Genomic DNA, 20,242 nt, shown 5'->3' with positions numbered 1-20,242 from the left:
TCCCATCATCTCTTTTTTTCTGTATACAGATTTGCAGTAAACAGTGTCTTATTTTGAAAATTTCAATCTCTAGTAGCGTTTATTCAGTTAATCCTGCTTAATCAGAATTTCCAAGAATACAGCTACTATTTTGGTCTAGGGTGGTATCAGTGTCCTTCACGGCTTCCCAAAGTGCAGATGCTGAACTTGAAACTCAGCATAGCAGAATCCCCCTTGGGCTCTTCATTCACTGCAATGAGTTGGGCACCTGCACGCTTACTTACCATTGTGCTTTGGAGGGCAGAAGTGGCAGAACCAACCAATTTCAAACATTCTCCCAGGGCTCAAGAAACTTAAAATATATTTGGCTCTACCTAAGGGGTTTGGGAACTAAAAGAACAAAATTCAAGCCCAATGAGTGAACATTTATAGAGCATGTACTTCACACCAGCTGGGCATGAAAAGCTAGGATATAAACATAAATACACAAATGCTTCTCTTGAACCTACTCCCAAAAGGGATTTGCCCTAATCTTTCACATTAGGCTGCCTTTCCTTAGGTATTTCCGTAACAGCAAGGCTTCAATTTGTCTCCACGTCTAAAAAAATTGTAGCTGTACCTAAATATGTGACATTGTGCCAAGAAAATGAAAAGTTATTTCCTCTATAATTGAGCTTTTAAATCCTGGAATTTCTCTTGTGGTCTCTTTTTAGAAAGGCAAGATGATGTAGTGGGAAGCCTACTGGCTCTCAACTACACAGACTCCCGGTACGAACCCCTTTGGCCCCTTACCAGGCAGCAGTAGGACCGTGGGCAAGTCACCTACTGTCTCCCAGTCCCAGTTTCCTCACCTGTAAAATGGGGTCCATCACAGTTGCAACTAAAACAGTTTAGGAGGGACCAGAAGAAATGTTGAGAAGGACTTCAGGCATGAGAAGGCACACACTGGGTAGCGGATGTGTGATGATCATCCTATAATCATCACCCTTCCCTTCTGTCTCTGGTCACCAGACACACTGCTAACATGCGGACTTAGCAAGTTTAAGTCAGGCTGCAAGCTTATCCTCTATGGCTTCTTCACCTCCTCTCCAGGCTTACTATGCGGACTAGTTACAACTGCTCATGCTCCACATTTCACTTTTGAAATCACTTTTTTCAATACCTTTAAATGTAACTCACTTGTCACGTGATTGGATCCTATAAAAGCATACTTTTTTTTTATTATTACGCAACTGAGTATCTTCTGAAAGGTGCTGACTCTACAGTTCTTAAGACCTATTACTAACAGAGTCATTTTTCACTTTGAAAACAATCCCTCATTTTCATGGAGCACACAGGGCTGGCCCCACAGCCAACTGGGAACTTTCACAATTCCCCATTCCACTGATGCATCTCCCGTTTGTAATTATTTTGCCTACAGGAAAAAGACGGTATTGACATTTTTGATCCATCCCACACTTCTAGAAAATTTGAACACTGATGTCTTCATTTTGTGATGCAATATTTATATGGTTTTGAGTTGTTGGGTGATTGAAAGCTTGAGAACTGCAGTCAGGGAAGATGGAATTTGTATTCTAACTCTGCCACTTACTAGTTGCATGACTTTGGGCAAGATAATTACCCTTTCTGTGCCTCAGTTTACCCGCCTGCAGAATGGAGATTATGATAGAGCCTCATTAATAAGGTTTTGTGAGATTAGACATAGTATCATAGTGCCAGGTGCACACATCATTATTTCTGTCATTATTATCAATACTGTTATCATTATGGTTTATTATTACTATCACATTACTACAGTGATTAATGTTTGGGGGATAAATTATCTGTTAAATGGAAAGTGCTTAGCATAAAGTGTGGCACAAAGTGAGTTCTTAGTAAAAGGCAAACATTATTCATTATTATTATTATTCATTTTTACTTATTAAAGAGTTTAATAACCATTAACTTGTTAAATTATTATCCTTTGTGTAGGTTCCATTAGCCCCATTTCAAAGATGGATAAACTAGGGTACCAAATGGCTAAATATTTCCCTCACAGCCACACAGGTATTAAGTGGCAGAGCTGGGATTTGAACGCAGGCAGTTATTAAACAGAGATCCATTTTATTCATGTGGCCACAAGATTCTGCTCCCAATAAGATCCAGCAGGAAAGTGCATTTGGTGTGTCACTTACTCATAGCCATGCAGAAAGGCCAGTTCAGTTATCTTGAGTCAGGCACGAGAAATGAGATTATAAAAATATAATTGGGTTTAGTGTAGTCCCTCCCCTTCCAGAGCCCCAGAGAAGACAGGAAGCCGAAGCCGTAATCCTTAGTAAACTGGTTCCCTCGGGTGGAACAGCCAGGGATTAAGCGTCCAAAGAAATGAGCCAGACACCCGCTGATTCAAGCAGATGGGTTCTTCAGTAAGAATGACCCACCTTTTAATTGTTTTGATGGTCATTTAAACAGCTCCCAATAAGCAGCAGCCTCATCCCCTCCAGGGGAAGGTGTGGTCTAGGAGCTCAGTTTCTGAAGGGAAGCTGAGGTAAGAGATTACATTTTGATGCTGATTGGAGCTGCTCTAGTTAGGGTGATTGGCTGAGAGAGTCCAGAGGGTTCCTGGGAATCAGCAGGCTGGGCACCTCAATGCAGGACCAAGATGCTGTTTCGCCCAGATAACCTTCCTTGGCTGGGTGCAGTCCACTGCGGATGCAGCCCCTGCATCTTATGGTGCAGTAGCAATGATGGATTTGACAATATTCTTAACAGATCTCATTTATTGAGCACTTACCAAGTCCTTGGTCCTTTCTGTTATCACTGAGCCCTCACACCAGGCATCTGAAGAAAGTAGAACCCTTCTCACCATTTCACAGATGAAGCAACTGAGACACAGAAGCTCTCGTGTAGAAGAGTCAAGTTATAAACCCAGGTTGGCCCGGCTCCACCACCTGTGGATCTAATTACTCAACTGCACAGGCAGCCGAGTCTGGCAGGAAGAACCAGATCAGGGTTTTAGCCAGCCAGGAGGTTTAAGGGATGGCATTCTGGGTTTCTTATCCCTATAGTGAGGAGTCTGCATACCGAACATCCTTGCTCAGTCTCTCTGTCCTTCACAGAGTCGTCCCGAGGAACAGAAATCATCACGTAAGTCAGTCTGTTTCGGAAATATAAGGAAGGATTCTAATGAAGACAGCTCGTTTGACTTTCCAACTATTAGAACAAAAGGATTAAGGCTGGGATGCGGAATATAAAAGCCAAACTCAGACCAGCTTTACCAAGAAAGGCATTCATTGGCCTGTGGTCCTGAGAACCCTGGAATAATCACACTTGAGTTATACCAGCTGATTTTTTATCAGCTTCCTATGTCAGCCAACAGCAGTGCTTCTCAAACGTTAGTGTGACTCCGAATCACCCAGGAGGCTTGTTAAAATGTAGATTGTGGGGCCCCCACACCATAGTTCTGATTCGGGAAGTCTGGAGCAGAGACCCAACAGTTTGTATCAGTTCCCAGCTAAGAGGCTGCCTCTGCTGGTCCAGGGACTGTTGCACGTTGGAAAGCACTGTCTAGGGCCTGTATATAGTGTATTTCAGGTGAGGCGCTATTCAAAGGCACAGACCATGTCACCGGCACCCAAATGGCTCTCCTCCATCCTGCCATCTGCAGAATTTCCTTCATCTTTGGCCTCTGCATTTGCCTTTAGCAGCTTTGCACCCTCTCTCATGGCACCAGTGTTTCTTCAGCAGGGCTAGCTTCCATCTCCTCACAACTCACTTTAAAGGGGCCGAGAAAGCCAGGGTTACTCGTTCCTAGAAATGAGACAGGAAGGGGGCAGGGCACAGCCATTCAAGGAATGCTACAGCAATTAACATCAAAATGGTGAAAGATTCAACCCCCAGGAGGCCTTGAGGCTCAAGACGGTGGGAGATTTGACTTCTAGCTGATCTTGAGCTTCATTATTCGCCCACTGTAATATATTAACCTGGTGAATAACACGCCCACAGGCACCATGGCAGTCCCAAGGCTAGCCACAAAAGGTGAGAATGGGAAATGGCCAACTTCCTGGGAATCCCAGCCCCTTTCCCAGGCTAGACTGGTCCTTCCACTTATTAGCACATGAAGCCACTGAGCCCATAAAAACTGGTGACATGGTGCCTCGTGGCTGCCTCCCTCTCTCTCCCTCTTCAGAGACGGCCCGCCCTCTGCCTAAGGAATGTGTACCTACTTTTAATCTGGGCACCCAACCCCCACACCTCATGGCCTTTCTCTTGCCTTTCAATGTATCTCTCTGAATAAATCTACCTTTACTCAACTGTGGCTCGCTCTTGAATTCTTTCCTGCATGGAGCCAAGGACCCACACTTGGCAGGGCTCGTCCCAGGGGCTCAACTGGGACGGCCCTCCTCACGCCCCACATCCATTTTTTCCTGCGTCAGAAACATCCTCTCTCCTTCCAAAAGGTTTGCTGTATCTTATCGCCTGTGTCTGGTCAGATGCTCGACCTCCAGCCAATCCTTTGGGGAAGGGTGTTGACTCAGGCTAATCAGACACTCTGATCAGAAATAAGGGTGTGAGGTGACTCCTACCTGAAACACGTGACTGAGAAGGGCTGAGGGATGAAGTCCCTAAGGAAAAAGCAGAGACCTGATTTTTGGTGGGATGGGGTGGGGACGGACAACGGAGAGACCAACAATATATTCCCACAGTTCTGTAGTGTGATGAGATCCCTTGGTAAAGCCAGAGCTAGCCCTTGCCATCTGATTCTTTTGGGATAGGAACTCCAGCAGGAGATACATCTGACTCCTTTTATAATACTAAGAATACTCTGCTTTTCTCACCTATTAAGCACCCACTTGCTCAAGATAAACTTTATCTCTTCCTGCTTACATGGCTCCATCCCACTAAAAAAAGAAAGAGACTTGAGGGTCCAAAGGTACAAACTTCCAGGTATAATATAAATAAATCTTGGGGATATTAAGGTACAACATGATGACAATCGTTAGTAATACTGTATTGTATATTCGGAAGCTGCTAAGAAATTAAATCTTAAAAGTTCTCATCACAAGAAGAAAGAAAATAAGTTGTAACTATGTGTGGCAGTGGACGTTAACTATAATAACTGTGGCCATCATTTTGCAATATATGCATCTGTCAAATCATATGTCGTACATCTAAAACTAATACAATATTCTATCTCAAGTTTAAAAAAGAGAGACTAAAAACCGATAGTTTGACCAATCTTAAAGCCTGCCAAGAAAATCTCAGTTTTAAAGCAGCAGCCATAGCCCTGACAATGACTAGGTGTAAAGAGAACTCATTTCTCAATTCTAGGTAATTATTCAGGCCACAGGCATCCTTAGCGTGCAGCTGAGAAAGGTCCACTGTCAAAGCAAGGAGGAAAAATACTTCACTTTAGACAATGTTTTGGGAAAGGAAAAGATTGCAGCCTGTCTTCTCTGTTCATTGTACTTGAGTTGAGGTCAGCCTCCAGGGAGGGGCCCTGGGGGGAACAGCTCAGGTGAGTGCGGGCTTCCACAGATGGCGTCTTGCAGATGGTCAGAGCACTCCTGTCCCCCAGCTTGCCCAGTTTCTAGGTCTCTTAGGCTGACGTACGCTAGGTTGATACTCTTGTAGGCTTATTATTCTTTAACTTCTATACGTAAAGTTTTCCGTCAGTCTGCTTAGCAGCTGCTGGGGTCATTGACCAGACTTTAAAAAGCATTCTTGGGGCCTTGGAGTGGATGGTAGGGGAGGAGTTGCCCCAGGGAGGGAGGGAAGCCATCATTCTCTCAGTAGGAAGCACTGTGTCGCAGAGTCATTTCACTCGTATATTAAAAGCCATGACCTCATTTTGGACCACACGCTGGTGAAATGACAAGTCAGTAAAATGAAGATAATAACAGCAGCAACAATAATATTTAGCTTTTTTTTTGAGGGCTCACTATAGGTGATGCATTTTTTTAATTGAAGAACAGTCAGTTACCATGTGTCAATTTCTGGTGTGCAGCACAATGTCCCAGTCATGCACATACATACATATATTCATTTTCATATTCTTTTTCAGTAAAGGTGATTATAAGATATTGAATATAGCTCCCTGTGCTGTACAGAAGAAAATTTTAAACATCTATTTTATATATATAGGGGCTAACATTTGCAAATCTCAAACTCGGTGAAGCATTTTTAAAAGCACTTCATACGTTTTAGCTCTTCCAATACTCATCGTAACAATGACAAACACCATTACTATCCGTATTTTCCAGATGGAGGAATTAAGAAAAAGAGGTTAGGTTACTTGCCTGAAGTCACACGGCTAGGAAGTAGCTTTCAGCCTTAGACTGGTGGATCTCAAACTTTGAGAAGCAACGAATTCCACTGGAGCGTCAGTTAAAACACAGATGGTTTGGGCCCCGTCGGCAGAGTTTCTGATCCTGTAAGTCTGGGACGGGGCCCAAGAATCTGTATTTCTGAGTTCACAGGTGATGCCAATGCTGTTTTCCAAGGACCCCACTTTGAGAACCATGACCACAGATAAACAGACACGCTTCACAAATTCGGGGTGAAATTGTGGCACGCATCGCTTGGATTTTTACACGGTACACTCCTGGTATAGGAGACAATTTTTGTGCTCTGGTACTATGGGTCATTTTCTCTCTTACCTACAAGACTGTGAGCATCCAAATCGTGCACGACCTGAGCACTTTCTGTAGATTTCCCACACCTGCAGGAGGATGTTGACTTTCCTTCTCCCAAGTAATTGGCTACAATGGCCTCAGGACCCCAATATCTGGAGGTCATCATTCAGTGACTAGCTGCATGAAAATGTATACATCTCAACAGAAGAATACCACAGAGCTGGGGGAGGATGGTGGTCCTCCTAACACTTATTTCCCAGTTGTTGTTTTTTTTAATTGAAGTACAGTCTATTTACAATGTTGTGTTAATTTCTGCTATACAGCATAGTGATTCATTTATACATATACATATTCTTTTTCATTATAGGCCATGACAAGGTGTTGAATGTAGTTCCCTGTGCTGTACAGCAGGACCTTGTTGTTTATTTTCTAGTTTTATTTTGTTTTGTTTTTGGCTATATGGCTGGTCCGTTAGATAAATAATTTCCCAGCTTTCCTTGTAGCTGGGGGTGGCTGTGTGATTAGATGCTCCTGAGACAAGATGGATACACCTGTCATTTTACTGTCCTTATAAGAAAATTGCTTGCCTTGGACTTCCTTGTTTTCTCCTTTTTGTGAGCTGGGATAGAGAGAGAGGGTAGCAATCGGCTTTGAGCCTCCAGATGGTGGCAGTACCCCAGGGGACAGCAGAACAAGACAGGAGGAGCCTGGTCCCTGAAGGACTGCGTGGAGCACAGCTCCCCTCCCAGCCTGGGCATCACATCTCCCAACTGTTTTATGGGAGGGAAATGATCTTCTTATTTAAGTCATTGTATGTTAGCATTGTTATTTCTTTGTTAGCATCTGCAACAACTAACAAAAAATAGCACATAATGGTATATACTAGTTATCTAAAATTACCCCCAAACTTTGTGGCTTAAAGCAACAAATGTTCATTAACCCTCAGTATCTGTTGGTGAGGAATTTGGCAGCAGCTCTGCTGGATGGTTCTGACTCATAATCTCTGATCAGGCTGAAGATAAGACACTGACCGGGGCTGCAGGTATCTGAGAAAGACTGACTGCAACTGTAAGATCCATTTCCCAAATGACTCACGTACATGGTTGTTGCCGGGAGGCCTCAGTTCCTTGTCTGTCCGCTGGGCTACTTGAGTGCTTTCCCAATGTGGCAGTTGGCCTCCCCTAGGGTGAAGAATCTAAGAAAAGGAAGGAGGAAACCACGATGCTTTTTAGGACGTAGTCTTGGAAGTCCTACTTCGTCCTTTCTGCAGTATGCTACTGGCACACAGGTCAGCCCAGTTCAATGTGGGAAGGGACCACGCAGAAGAAGGGGATCTCTGGTGCTCATCTGAGAACAGTGCTGCCACATGGTATGAAACTACCTCCAAGATAAACTCGTAGCAAGTAGGGAATGAATGGTAGGCATAGTGTGTTGTCATTTGTTTCAATCTGATGAATACACACACATATTTTAACACACACGTGTGTGATACAAGACTCTGAAGGGACATCTAACAAACTCATAACAGAGATTACCTCTGGAGTTGGAGTTAGAAGACGAGGGGTGTGCAGTAGAAGAGTAATATCTTTCATATGTCATTTTGTACAGTTTGATCTATCCATCTATTGATTGATCGATCAATATCTATCTATCTATCTATCTATCTATCTATCTATCTATCTATCTATCTGTTTATTGAAAACATTATTTTTGTTAAAAAGCCAAACAAAACAAAAATAAAATAACAAAGCAAACAAAAGTCACTATGCAAACTTCAGTCCAACAAACAACTGTTCCTAAAAGAGCAAGCTAGTATTAGAATTGTATGTTGCTCCTTTTATTTTTTCTCAGACTAATAACTCACTAGGAGGCAAGGAGTATGTTTTTTTTCCCCACGTAAAAAGCAGATTTCCAAAGCAACAGTTTCCTTGTGGAGTTAATAACTTTGCTGTCATGCACAAATATTTGGGAGCTGAAGTTGGAAGTGTAGGAAAATGCAAGGTGGCATCAATAGCAAATGTGTTCAGTAGGCAGAAATAACAGAGGAACATAATGAACTCCACATTTCACTTTTAGAAGAACAACTTTTATGTCACCAAAGGCATTTAAAATGCTCCTAATTGATATGGTTTGTGTCTTGAAACACGGTGGCCCATGTCTACAGAACCCTAAAGTTGTTTTTAATCAGCAGACTCTGTTCCCTGGAAGGTTTCACTGGAAGTTTATTTTAGACTGTGTTCGCCGAAAGGAAAAGGGAGATTTTGGAATTAGCTGGAACAATTAGTTAGCAGAAATAATAACAATTGTTTGCTTAGGACCCAAGCGTTGGGGTAAACAAATGACTAGTGAAAAGTCAGAGGTGGCAAACTCTTTTTCCCATCTGTGACCATTCACAGCCTGTTAGCCACGTCAGTGCCTCTCAGGTGATCTCCAGAAAGCAAAGTTTTTAAAACTTTCCAATCCATGATGGATGGCCAGTGTCACCAGTGACTCACCAGATGAGTGTGGCAACATCCAAACCAGCCTATTCCCTTTAAAACAAAGTAAGTCCACCGAATACATGCTTGGATGTCACCGCAATGTCAAATTGCTATGCAAGTTTCTAAAAGCTTACTCTCTACTTCTATACTTCCAGTGTCCCAGACCTAGTCGGACAGTTCACAAAAGGCATCAGTCAGCAGGCTAGATGCTGAGTAATACTGAGCTAGATCGCAGTTAATGGGTGGAAGGTGATTTGGGCCAAATAAAGTAGGGTTGGATGTGTTTGTCTTGTTTACACTGTTGGGGGTTGGACTGCATCCCCTGGAAGGATACGTCCAAGCCCTAAGCCCTGATGTCCGTGAATATGACCGAATTTGGAAGTAGGATCTTTGTAGTTTTAATCAGGTTAAGATGAGGTCACATGGAATTGGAGTGGATGCCCTAAATCCAATGACGGGTGTCCTTATAAACAGAGAGAACTGAAGATGAGAGGAGAGACAGAGAGGATGGCCACGTGAAGACAGAGGCTGAGATTGGAGTGATGCAGCTGCAGATCAAGGAACATCAAGGATCGTCCAGAGGACTGGAAGAGGCTAGCAAGCATCCTCCTCCTTAGAGGCTTCAGAGAGAGAGAACCCTGCCGACATCTAGATTATTTTAGACTTCTAGCTTCCACAACTCTGAGAATACATTTCTGTCATTTTGACACTCCATTTGTGATACTGCGTTACCATATTCCTAGCAAACAAATATATATACCAATGGTGGATTCGGTGGAAAAACATTTTAATAAGTATTAGGTAAAAGAAAAAAGTCTTTTATGGCCAAATATGTTTAAGAAAAAAGTTAAAGATTTAATCTCAGGGCTTTGGAAAATAAATTAGCAGCTCCTGTTGCCAAAACTCTCCCCAGAAGGGGTGTCAAAAACATTAGGCATATTAACTCATATGACTGATTCTATGAAGTTGGGGAATCTGACTCTTCCCATTTTAGAGAGGATGAAACTGAGGCACAGAGTGGTGAGATGACTTACATAACCAGTGAGGAGAGGAGGAGCCAAGATTTGAAGACTGAAAGTCTGAGTCCAGAGCCTGGGCTGCCCTGGCATGTGGGGCACGGAGGATCTCTAAAGTGTCCCGTGGTGATGGCAAGGTATTTTTTGTGCATTTGTGCAGAAGATTCAAAGGATGAATGCTCGGTGGGAAATGATTGTGGACCTGTCATTGGATAAATGTCCTACTGCTGAAAGCATTTCAGGACCAAGCAGTTTAGGGTCTCTGGGAAACCAAGTGAAGTGATTCTCATTGGCCTCCAGTGGTGAAGATGTGTTCAAAGAGCTGCACAATTTATTTTGTATCAAAATATTCCCATTTGGAATCAGTTCTTTTTTTTTTTTTCCTGTCTGCAGGATTTGGGAATTGAAAAGGGTGACCCACATTGGTTAGTGCCAAATACATCCTGACAAATGCATGAGAAAAAAGCACACCCCAGCAAATGGAAGAAGGAGTTAAATCAATGGGCCATGAGGACTGAAGGGAAACTGACGCAGGTGTGAAGAAATGGCACGGCTGTGAGTCACGCCGCATTGCCTAGAGGGTGAGCTCATTCGAAAAAGTGAACAACACAACAGGAAACAGGGAGACCCTGACGAGGAACCAGGGAGATACAACTACAGGAAAGGGGAAGGAAAGTGGGATGTGGCCAATCACAAGCGTTTCAAAATCTGCACGTTCAGAGATGAGTGAAGTGGGGGGACGACTACAGAGGAGTGAAGGACGATGCTCGTGGTGTTATAAAGTCAAGATCTTTTTCCTACTCTCAGAGGATGACCTTGCTTCTAATTTCATTGAGAATATAGGAACAACCAGAAAGCAATTCTCTCCTATTTCCACTGCCAGATCTACCACCCACCTGCTTCTGTACCCATTTCTTTTCTTTACCTCCTGATAAATGGGATACACTGTCCTCTTACCTGATCCGTTTCCCTGTGCACTGGATGCCGTTCCTTCTCACCCCCTCTAGGACTTTCCTCCTGTAATCTTCCTCTTTCCCTTTTGCATCATTCTTTTCTCATAGCCAACAGTTTACAACCATAACGAAATTATGTCTCTTCTTAAAATGCTTTTCCTAGACCCTGTTTCTCCCTCCAGCCACAGCCCCATCTCCCCCCTTGCCCTTTACAGTAAAAGAAAAGAATTCTTCACCCTCTTTTCCACTTCTTGACATCCAATCTGTCCTGAAAACACCTGGGTCAGCTTTTCTCTCCGGACCGTTCCACTGAATCATTCTTGCCAAGCGGGCAGTGACTCACTCTCGCCAAATCGAAGGATGACCTCTGTCCTCACCTTACTCGACCTCTCCGCACATTGAACGGGCTGATCTCGCCTTTGAAACTCTTTACTAGGTTACTAGAATATTAATTGCACCTGGTTTTTCTTCTGTTTCATCGGCTGCTGCTTTTCCGTCGGCTTGGCTGGCTTCCCCTCCTTCTCACCTCTAAGTGGTGGGGCTCAGCCCTTGGAACTCTGCTCTTCGCTCTCTGCGCTTACTTCCTAAGAGCTCTTCTAGTCTTGTGGCGCTAAATACCATCTGTTAAACTGATGTCTCCAAAATGTACCTCTCTGGCCTTGACCTTTGCCCTGAGATCTAGGCTCATGTATAGAATTGCTTCGTTGTCACCCCTGCATAGGGCTGTCGCAGATATTTTGCACAGTTTTCATTTAAAACAAACTCCTCATTTTCCTCTCTCTCTGCCCTCACATCTGTGGGTTCTCTGGAAGTAAATGTTGAAATGGCATTTGGTGAGCAGGGTGTTTTTTAGGGATCAACATCTGTGGATGGGAAGGTGGGGAGAGGGTGAGAAGTGGGATGGAGGGAAAAAAAGAGAAGTTCTGTGGTGAGGCAGACCCAGCCAAGTCTTGCCTCATCCCGTGGAGACCTCTGGAGTGCAGATGATCCATTAGAGTTGTCCCAGGCTGGGCCAGGCCTTTGTCCCCCCACTTCATCTGTCACTGAATGTGGGCCGCTCTCAGCTGGAGGTACCGTTGGAAGGGGCAGCTCTCTGCAGCTGAGCAAACCATGACGGGACTGACGGGTAGAGGTGTGTGTCTCTGACTCAGTGTCTTGCTCATCACTAGAAACACTAAGGGTCTCCCACAATTTTCTGAAGCATATCATCTTTTCACCTTAGTTTAATATGCAGCCTCTGGAGGATCCAGGAATTTTGCTAACTTTAGCTCTCGTATCCCAAGCGACAAGCATTCTCTGCATAACATTAGGACATTGTTTCCCACGTTCATTCTGCAATGACTATTTTGTCATCCCCCCCAATGCCACTACCCACTCCGTTTTATTTTAAAGAGATTTTTAAAAAGCCTCTTTATGACACTAAAGCTTTGTAATTATGAGGGTTATCCCTCTGGAAAGAACCTGTGTATAAAGACAAGCAGAAATTAAATGTAAGGAATCAATTCTGTATCGGGACCTCTGCAAGTATCTATTTCAAATTGAGTGCCTCTCCGGCTACGTTTTCCCCAAGTTATAACCAGCTGTTCAAAATAAAAGTAATTTAGAAACTGTACAAACTTCTACGTAAGGTGAGTCCCCATTTTCTGAGTGGTGAATTGTGAGGAAAATACGCTGCCTTATATTCAGGTACATGTGTTATTTAAGACTACATAAAAACCAGATAGATCTGTCACAGTGGTTGAAGGAAACCTTGCTCTGTATACTGAAGTCAATTCCTCACAGGCCCCAACAACAAAACCACTTTTCTTCAAAGCAACACATCTTGAGAAAATCCTGCGTCCCTGGTTCACCTCTATTTCATTTGCCACATAAAGCTCCTCTTGAAAACCCAAGCATCTCATGAAACCAGTGACAGATCCTTAATCCAAGGCTCAGATTCAGTTTTCCCACAACACATGGGCCCAAGAAGCCAATTTCATATTGTATAACCTGCTTTTTAAAAACTTGGCTTGTCCCCTTCTCATCTGGGGTTGGTTCCCTCATCTAGGACCTTCAGGTTGTCTCCTGAAGTCAAGAAATAATGACGAGAAAGCCTGGGGGTGGGGGGACCCTTGCCGTCAGCACAGGTCTCTGAAGCCCCCACCTGGAGCGTTTGAGCGCCAGTGAAATTGATGGATATTTTTGCCACCTCCTTCTGCCACCTCATAATTTGTCAAGACCTCAGAAACGGATGAATACAGACTTGAGACAGGAATACGCAGAGGAGAGCACGTTCCCGATTCGTGAGTTTTGTTTTTAAAAAGTTCAACAAATGAAAACCTTTTAAGCCATTCTCCACTTTTTAAAGCTTTCTACCCAAAGAAATAAGGTTTTCTTTTTTATTGTTTCATTCCTGCACTTACTTCAGCTTCATTCTGCTTGTTGTTACTAAAAACTTACAAAGAATATCACAGACAGGAATTGGTTGAGATGGTTTAACTTTATCACATGATCTCGCAAGATGGCCAGAGGTCATGTGGACCACTACGCAGACTGCCACCGCCCTGCTAGGGGGTCAGCCCTGCAGAGCCTCCTTTCCACGTGACTCCTCTCCCACTTTCTTTCTCTCCCGTAACATCTTCTGGTTTTAACAATGAAAACCCCAGTCCTTATCACAGAACAACCCAAAGAACAGCAGCTGCTATTCGTTGACTATATATTATGTCTCATGATGGTTTATGTAAACGATCTCCTTGTGGACACTGTTATTAAGCCCATTTTCCAGATAAGAAAACTGAGACTTGAAGAAGTGAAGAAACTTCATAGACAAAGCTATTTAAGTGGAAGACTTGTCCTATCTGTCAAAACCCTTGCTCTTAGCCTCTGCACACGGCCCTGTGCTCAGAGCTAAAATGTACTCAGCAGATTCTGTCTTCCAGCTGACTCCTTTTCAGGACGACACAGTGGAATCCCAGAGAGGCAGAGTGACTCATTTGAGGTTACACAATAGCTGACTCAGATCACAGCCTGGATCTCTCTTTGTTTAAGGCTGATGGTTTGGGTACAATATGATGCCGCCTCCAACATGATTAGGACTCTGGGAAATAAGGCACTCATCCCTCACACTGGCTTTTGACCCAAAGAAAACTGATTTGAAATTGTAGTAGAGTTTTGTACAGGGGGACACTTTGGAGAGAAAGTAGTGACTGTTCAGTTCCAGTTACTTTTCAGCTTCTTTTAATACATTCCCATCAGGCTAAATTGACACCCTGTAGTGATGCCTATGTAAAGTGCTCCCATTGATTTGGTGTCTTAACTGTGTGGATGTCTGGGTACCACTAGGAAGAAATCCCTTTTGCTCATCTTCTCAATCTCACCGTCTAGGACTTTGCTCTCACTTCGATCATCATGCTCATTCAGAGAGTGAGACCAATAGCATCACTAAAATGAATTTTGAGATATTTTGCATGCTGTATCTTAACGCTAATTTTCCAAGGATATATAGAACATTTCCCCCCTCCAAGCTTCATCACTTCCTATCCATCCAATATCTATCTATCTATCTATCTATCTATCTATCTATCTATCTATCTATCTATCTATCTAATCTATCAGTCATATGCTTACCTATCTACGTGTAATTATATTTTTATTTCTGTAATGTCCAGATGAGAAAATAGATTCATATACCAAACCAAGTATGATAAAAGAACTGGATGTTTCAACAGAGTTAGTAGTTGTCTTTCCATTCCGCTCTGTTTTGGCTAGGCTGTTGTTAGAACATTTCACTGAGCCTCGTGCAGAATTTCAGAACCACTTCTGAGGTTGACTGTCAAACCTACACGTTAATAACATTAACAAGGGCAGGGACTCCAGGCAGCGGTGGCACAAGAGAGGCAATTTCACAAAGTACGCCACAAATTTTGATCTACAAAACTCTTCTAACAGATTGCCTGGCTGGAATTTCAATTCTTATCTGCCATGGTATTAATGCATAGTATTTTTCATGGATGAAAACAATAGATTGTGCTGAAGAATAATTTGCCACTTCATCTAATGGAGTTTGATAGAACTATTCAAAGCCATGGGATCAATGAATTATTTATAAACTACAGAACTAACATCTGGTAGCAATGCTATTGTTAAGGGTCTGTCAGACTTTCCGAGAGAGGTTGGCCCTTTTTTCCTTCCCTGAGTGTGGATCACTTGGCCCATTTTAAATTGTAACAAGTAGAAACTTTGTGGAGAGAATGACATTTTATAAAAAAAGTCACCAATGGCTCAGTAGACAGCAAAGAAAATTGCCCTCTCCCCAGTCACATTTCAATCCCCAGGCACACAATGTTTGGAGGTAGAGGAGTTGGAATAAGCATGTTTTTCTCCAAATAAAACCAAGATGTTGTATTATCAAGGAGAATGATGCAATGTGTTCTTATGTAAAGTTTCAGGTAAGGTGAATATACAAATAAAATTCTAGGCAAACTAATTCTCATGCTACCCTTTCCACATTTGTAGGGCTCACTGTCCCCTGTCAGAGTCAGACTTACCCTCTAAGTTCTCTCAAGGCAGCATTTCCTGACATCCACTTTTCGGAACACCTTCAACTGTCCATTATTAGGATGGGGAAAACGTGATGCTTATGGCCATGGCAGGCATCACTAGTCAACTGCAGCACTGTTATCGCCCTCTTGGCTGCTGAACCTGACGTGGCTAAAACATAATTAACCTTTGTTAGCTGTCTGTGCACTGGTATCCGCTGAGGGTGCACTCCACTGCTCCCATTTCATTGGAAGGGCAAACAAAACTTTAAAACCAATATAGCCAGGCTTGGAAGCAAGATCTAAATCCTACTTTGAATCAGTTTAACAACAGTTCTAGACTCTGCAGAGATGGGCGCTGTGGAGATCATGGGGCAAGAACAAGGTACTACCCCAGGGCTCATTAGCTCACTGGACCACCCACTGCATTATCTATATCTCTACATCTCAATCTTTATCTATTTAGATATAGGTCTGTCTGTCTGTCTGTCTCTCTTTTATCTTTTTGGAGTAAACTACGTAGTTCCTGACCTTACAATCACAGATACTCAATGAATAACAGGAAGGAATTGGATTTGGACACACAGGCTAGGCCCTGGAAGTTTGGTTAAAAAAAAAAAAAAGTAGTCGTGTATGTTAGAATGAACTGAGTTTCCCTCATTGCTCCTCAGATTCTCCCAGGCCTACCATAACCTAGGCCATCATCTTCTCCAACTTGGAATAATGCAGTAGCATCTTAACTCATGGATTCTTAACCTGAGTTTATGCATAGAATTCACAAGGGAGTCCTTGAACTTGGATGGAAAAAAAATACATCTTCATTTTCATTAACCTCTAACTGAAATTGTGCAATCCTTCAGTTATGTCTCTGTGTAGCAAGCCACAGTACCACAGTAGAATCTGTGATTTGTCACCAACAAAAACCAAGGAAAACTTCATACGTTACAGATGTTGAAAATGTTATGAAATCATCTGTGTGTATCTCATACCTTTGAAACTGTGGTAGGTCCACCAGTAGATTCAGTTATTTAATATCTTCATAGAGAGAAATATAGATTTCTCAATGTCAGTTTAAAAAAATACTCACTTTTTTTTAATATTCACTAACTTCACTTTGCAGAACTGTTTCCTTTGCAATACTACGTATTTTACAAACATTTGACAACATTTTTCTGAGGAGGGGTCAGATGTCAAAAGGACACAAAAAGTTCTAACCCTTGTTCTTATGGTTTCCCTGTTGTCACCTGTATTCTCCACTGTTTTTGCTCCATGCTGCAATCTCTTGTAAAAGCTACATCATGTGTCTCCCTTGCTTCCACCCTCCAGTGGCTTCCCATCACAGAATGAAATCTGGAATCTTTGCATGCTCTTCACAGGACCCTATGCGACCTATCCCCCCTTCCCCATCTTCTCAGATCCCACACTGACCTCCCAGCCTTTCCTTTGTTCTTGCTCTTCCCTCTGGCTGGAAACCTTGTCCCCTGACTCCCCTCATGGTTCCCTTGCTATGAGCTTTAGGTCTCTCCTCAAACGTCTCTTGATCAGAGGGACCATCCTTGACAACCTTATTTAAAATAGCACCTCCAACCCCATCACATTCTTTCCTCATCCTGCCTAATTTTCCTCATTGTTTTATTACCATCAGGATCTTATATACTGTTAGTTTTCCCCACTGGATGCCAGGAACTCAATTTCCAATTCAATAAATTCAGTAAATAATGTAGAGAGAGGTAGGCATTGTACAGGTAAAACACAGCGATCGGATGCCCAAGTAGAACAGCCTCACTATTTCTCCAGAGTCTCCTCCTGCCAGGGGTGAATTTCAGGTGATCTGATGGTTGGACCAGCGGCCAGGTAATTTCACCTTGATTCTCAGCAAAGGGAATTCTGGGAAGTCTGAGCAAAATGAGCATGTGGCCTGGGAGAATGAGGCCTACAGGTGTGGAACTGGGGTGAGCTACATAGTCTTTCAAAGACCCACATCTGTCAGCTGCAAAACGGGGCTAATAATCCTGCCTGGTCCTCAGGGCGGTTCAAGAGGGAAGCGAGACAAGGCAGGGAAGAAGTTGAGCCTAGTGTCTGGCATGCGGCAAGTGCTCAGAAAAAAGGTTAGTTGTTGTCCTTTTTATTGCTTTGATGATGGAAATGAATTGTCTGTTTACTGTGCTGTAAGCTTTAGACCAAGTCTTCTTCACCTGGGAGCCTGCAAAAGGGTTCACAGCGGCTTGTGAAGGCCAAATGCTTATGGCATAAGCAATATCTAGATTTATCTAGAAAAGAAAGTGTAACGAACCTTTTCCCTTTCCTGCCCCCCCCCAGAAAGGTCCAGCGTCAAGGTGACGGCACAGGGGGACTGTAAGGAACCGCGTGGTAAGGGACGCACCAAGCTGCTGACTCAGCAAAGCAGATGGTCGTCAACTTAACTAAAAGACTGGAAGAAGGTACTTGGTGGACTAGAAGGCTAAATATGCATAAGCTTTAGAGAGAAAACACTAGTATTTGATGGACCTTCCTACCACAGGGGCATAGGATGAGATTTCCATGTCCCCAGATGGTAGAGGACCACTCACGGCTGCTAATGGTGATGGGTGCAACTTAGGACAAGTGTGCATTGTGCATCAAAATTGTCTGCAACATGCAGAGATTCTGAGTCGGGGGGTGAGAGGTGAGACCTAAGAATCTGCAGTTGTAATAAGCACACTAAGGAATTCTGATACAGGTGGGCCAAGGACCACGCTAATAAAGATGGGTTGAAAGGGAAGAGGTTAAAAAGTAGGCCCTCAGCATCTCTCAGCTCAGCTCACCAGGACCAGATAGCATCAGGATTTAGGGCAAACTCTGTAGGTAACAGGAAAGAGACGCACTGACAGGGAGTATCTTTGGCCTCTGCAGTGTTGGAAACCTTTGCAGTGAGGGGAGGCTAGTTGAGGCTTAGAGATCTTTACCATCTCCTATTTCGGGCTCTCGTAATTTTTTTGGCCAGATAATTCACCTCCTGCCCATAGGCCTGAGAACATTCATTCTGCCTGAGGACTCACATTCTGTGATACAACTGTCAGTTTGGCGGTGTGGGGAGAAGTGATCTGAGGACGCCTTACTTGCTTGCTTCTCCATAAAGCTACGCATAGTCGCAAATGGTGATAAGGTTCCTCTGGATATTTCACATTTTTTCTTTACAGAGAGAAACTTGCTTTTTGAAATCTGATTAAGTGTGTCTGGCTTTTAGCTGAATATATACCAGGCCTGGTTCAGCCATAAGAAAGGAGTTATTAGGCAGATTAGGGAAGGTAAGGGTTGAGACTATGAAAAATCTGTTCCCCAGCAAGCAAACAGAAGGCAATATATGGGAATGGTGGAGGCACCCAGCAGTGGACTAAAATTACAGCCTCACTTACTCGCAGCCCATGGTCTTTGCCCATGGACTGAATTAAATGAGATATTTGCTCATTTTCACGGCAACCTCTATAAGCAGCTGCTGCAGAATCTGAATTGAAATGAGGAAACAGATTTTGTTCAACTTTATGTCCCTAACACATGGCCTCAAGCCTGAAACTAAGTATATGCTCACTGAGCATTTTTTAAATAGACACATAGGAGCCAGAGTGAACCTCTTAAAATGTAAGACCTGTCCTGTCACTCGTCTGCTCAAAACCTTTTCATGCCTTCCATCCCACCCAGAGATAAACTCCAAGGCCCCGTGATGTCTTTCAAAGCCCGACATGGTCTGACCCTGACCTCATTGGCTCACTCATTCTTCCCCAGCTACACAGTCCTCACCCAGCTTCTCAAACTCACCAAGCTCATTTCTGCCTCAGGACCTTGGCACATCCCAACTCCTCTACCCAAATTGCTTTTCCCTTTGATGCCTGTGTGGCTCACGTCTCTACTTCCGTGAGGTCTTGGTTCAAATGTTTCCCTCTCCATTTGGCCTTCCACGGCCGCCGTCATATCAAACTACAACTCCTCACCTCACTCTCCAACACATCTTGCTTCTGTTTGCTCCTTTGCTTATTTAATATTTTCTTTGTTCTTACCCAGTACAACAACGGGTATTGCTGTATTTCTGTCTCTGTAGCTAGGCTGTAAGCTGCCCCAAATGAAGAGAGTTTTTTATTTTGTTTATTTGTTACAGGCTAAAAGAGTATGTGACACAGAGTGGCCACACGATACAAATGAGGGATGGAGTGGCAGTTTGCACCTCATGTTGGGTGATTCCACGAACAAAGAAATGCGATGAACTCTGTTGCGCCAGGTTAGGACCAGGGCTGTCTCTGCAGGACTCAGGTGAAAGGAATGCTAGTTTTAAGTCAGGTGGAAGGTGAATAGGAGATAATTCTTCAGGTTTTTTGCCACCGTCTAATCCTGACAGCTGGAATAATAAACTAAGTTGGTGCCGATGCACGGTGCAGAGGTAGCAAGGATATTTTAGCTCAGTATTACCAGTCACTCTACAACTTTGTCCTGGTCAGTAGGAAGCAGCCAGATGAGTGTTGCAACTTTTTAAATGTGTCTCCCTCATTAAGATTAAGTAGTTGATGCATTAGTATTTTTCCTGTTTGCTGCCTGAGTCTTAGGTAGAAGAAATTCAATGAGCGCCAGGCCGCCCGAGATTATGATGAATTATCTTAGGGGGAGGACTTTAGAAAAGATGATTCTTTTCTGATGAAAAGATCTGGGGAGAGC

The 20,242-nt window shown here is 43.3% G+C and overlaps 1 protein-coding gene across 14 annotated transcripts in view; it reads right to left on the bottom strand.

The window, feature by feature from the left end:
* The window catches only part of TAFA1 (TAFA chemokine like family member 1), an 821,149-nt gene that overhangs the window by 66,973 nt on the left and 733,934 nt on the right, over positions 1 to 20,242 (bottom strand). For 13 of the 14 annotated variants that reach the window (XM_072941650.1, XM_072941661.1, XM_072941652.1 and 10 more), the window contains one exon: positions 7,693 to 7,788. The exons of the other annotated variant lie outside the window; for it this stretch is intronic. In XM_072941650.1, the coding sequence (XP_072797751.1) occupies positions 7,693 to 7,788 (96 nt within the window). The remainder of the gene's footprint in view (positions 1 to 7,692; positions 7,789 to 20,242) is intronic. 14 annotated transcript variants of the gene reach the window in all.

Source organism: Vicugna pacos, chromosome 17 (assembly GCF_048564905.1).
Source record: "Vicugna pacos chromosome 17, VicPac4, whole genome shotgun sequence".
Classification (NCBI taxonomy): domain Eukaryota; kingdom Metazoa; phylum Chordata; class Mammalia; order Artiodactyla; family Camelidae; genus Vicugna; species Vicugna pacos.
The sequence above is the reverse complement of the archived record's forward strand: the minus strand, read 5'-3'. Positions and strand labels throughout refer to the sequence as shown.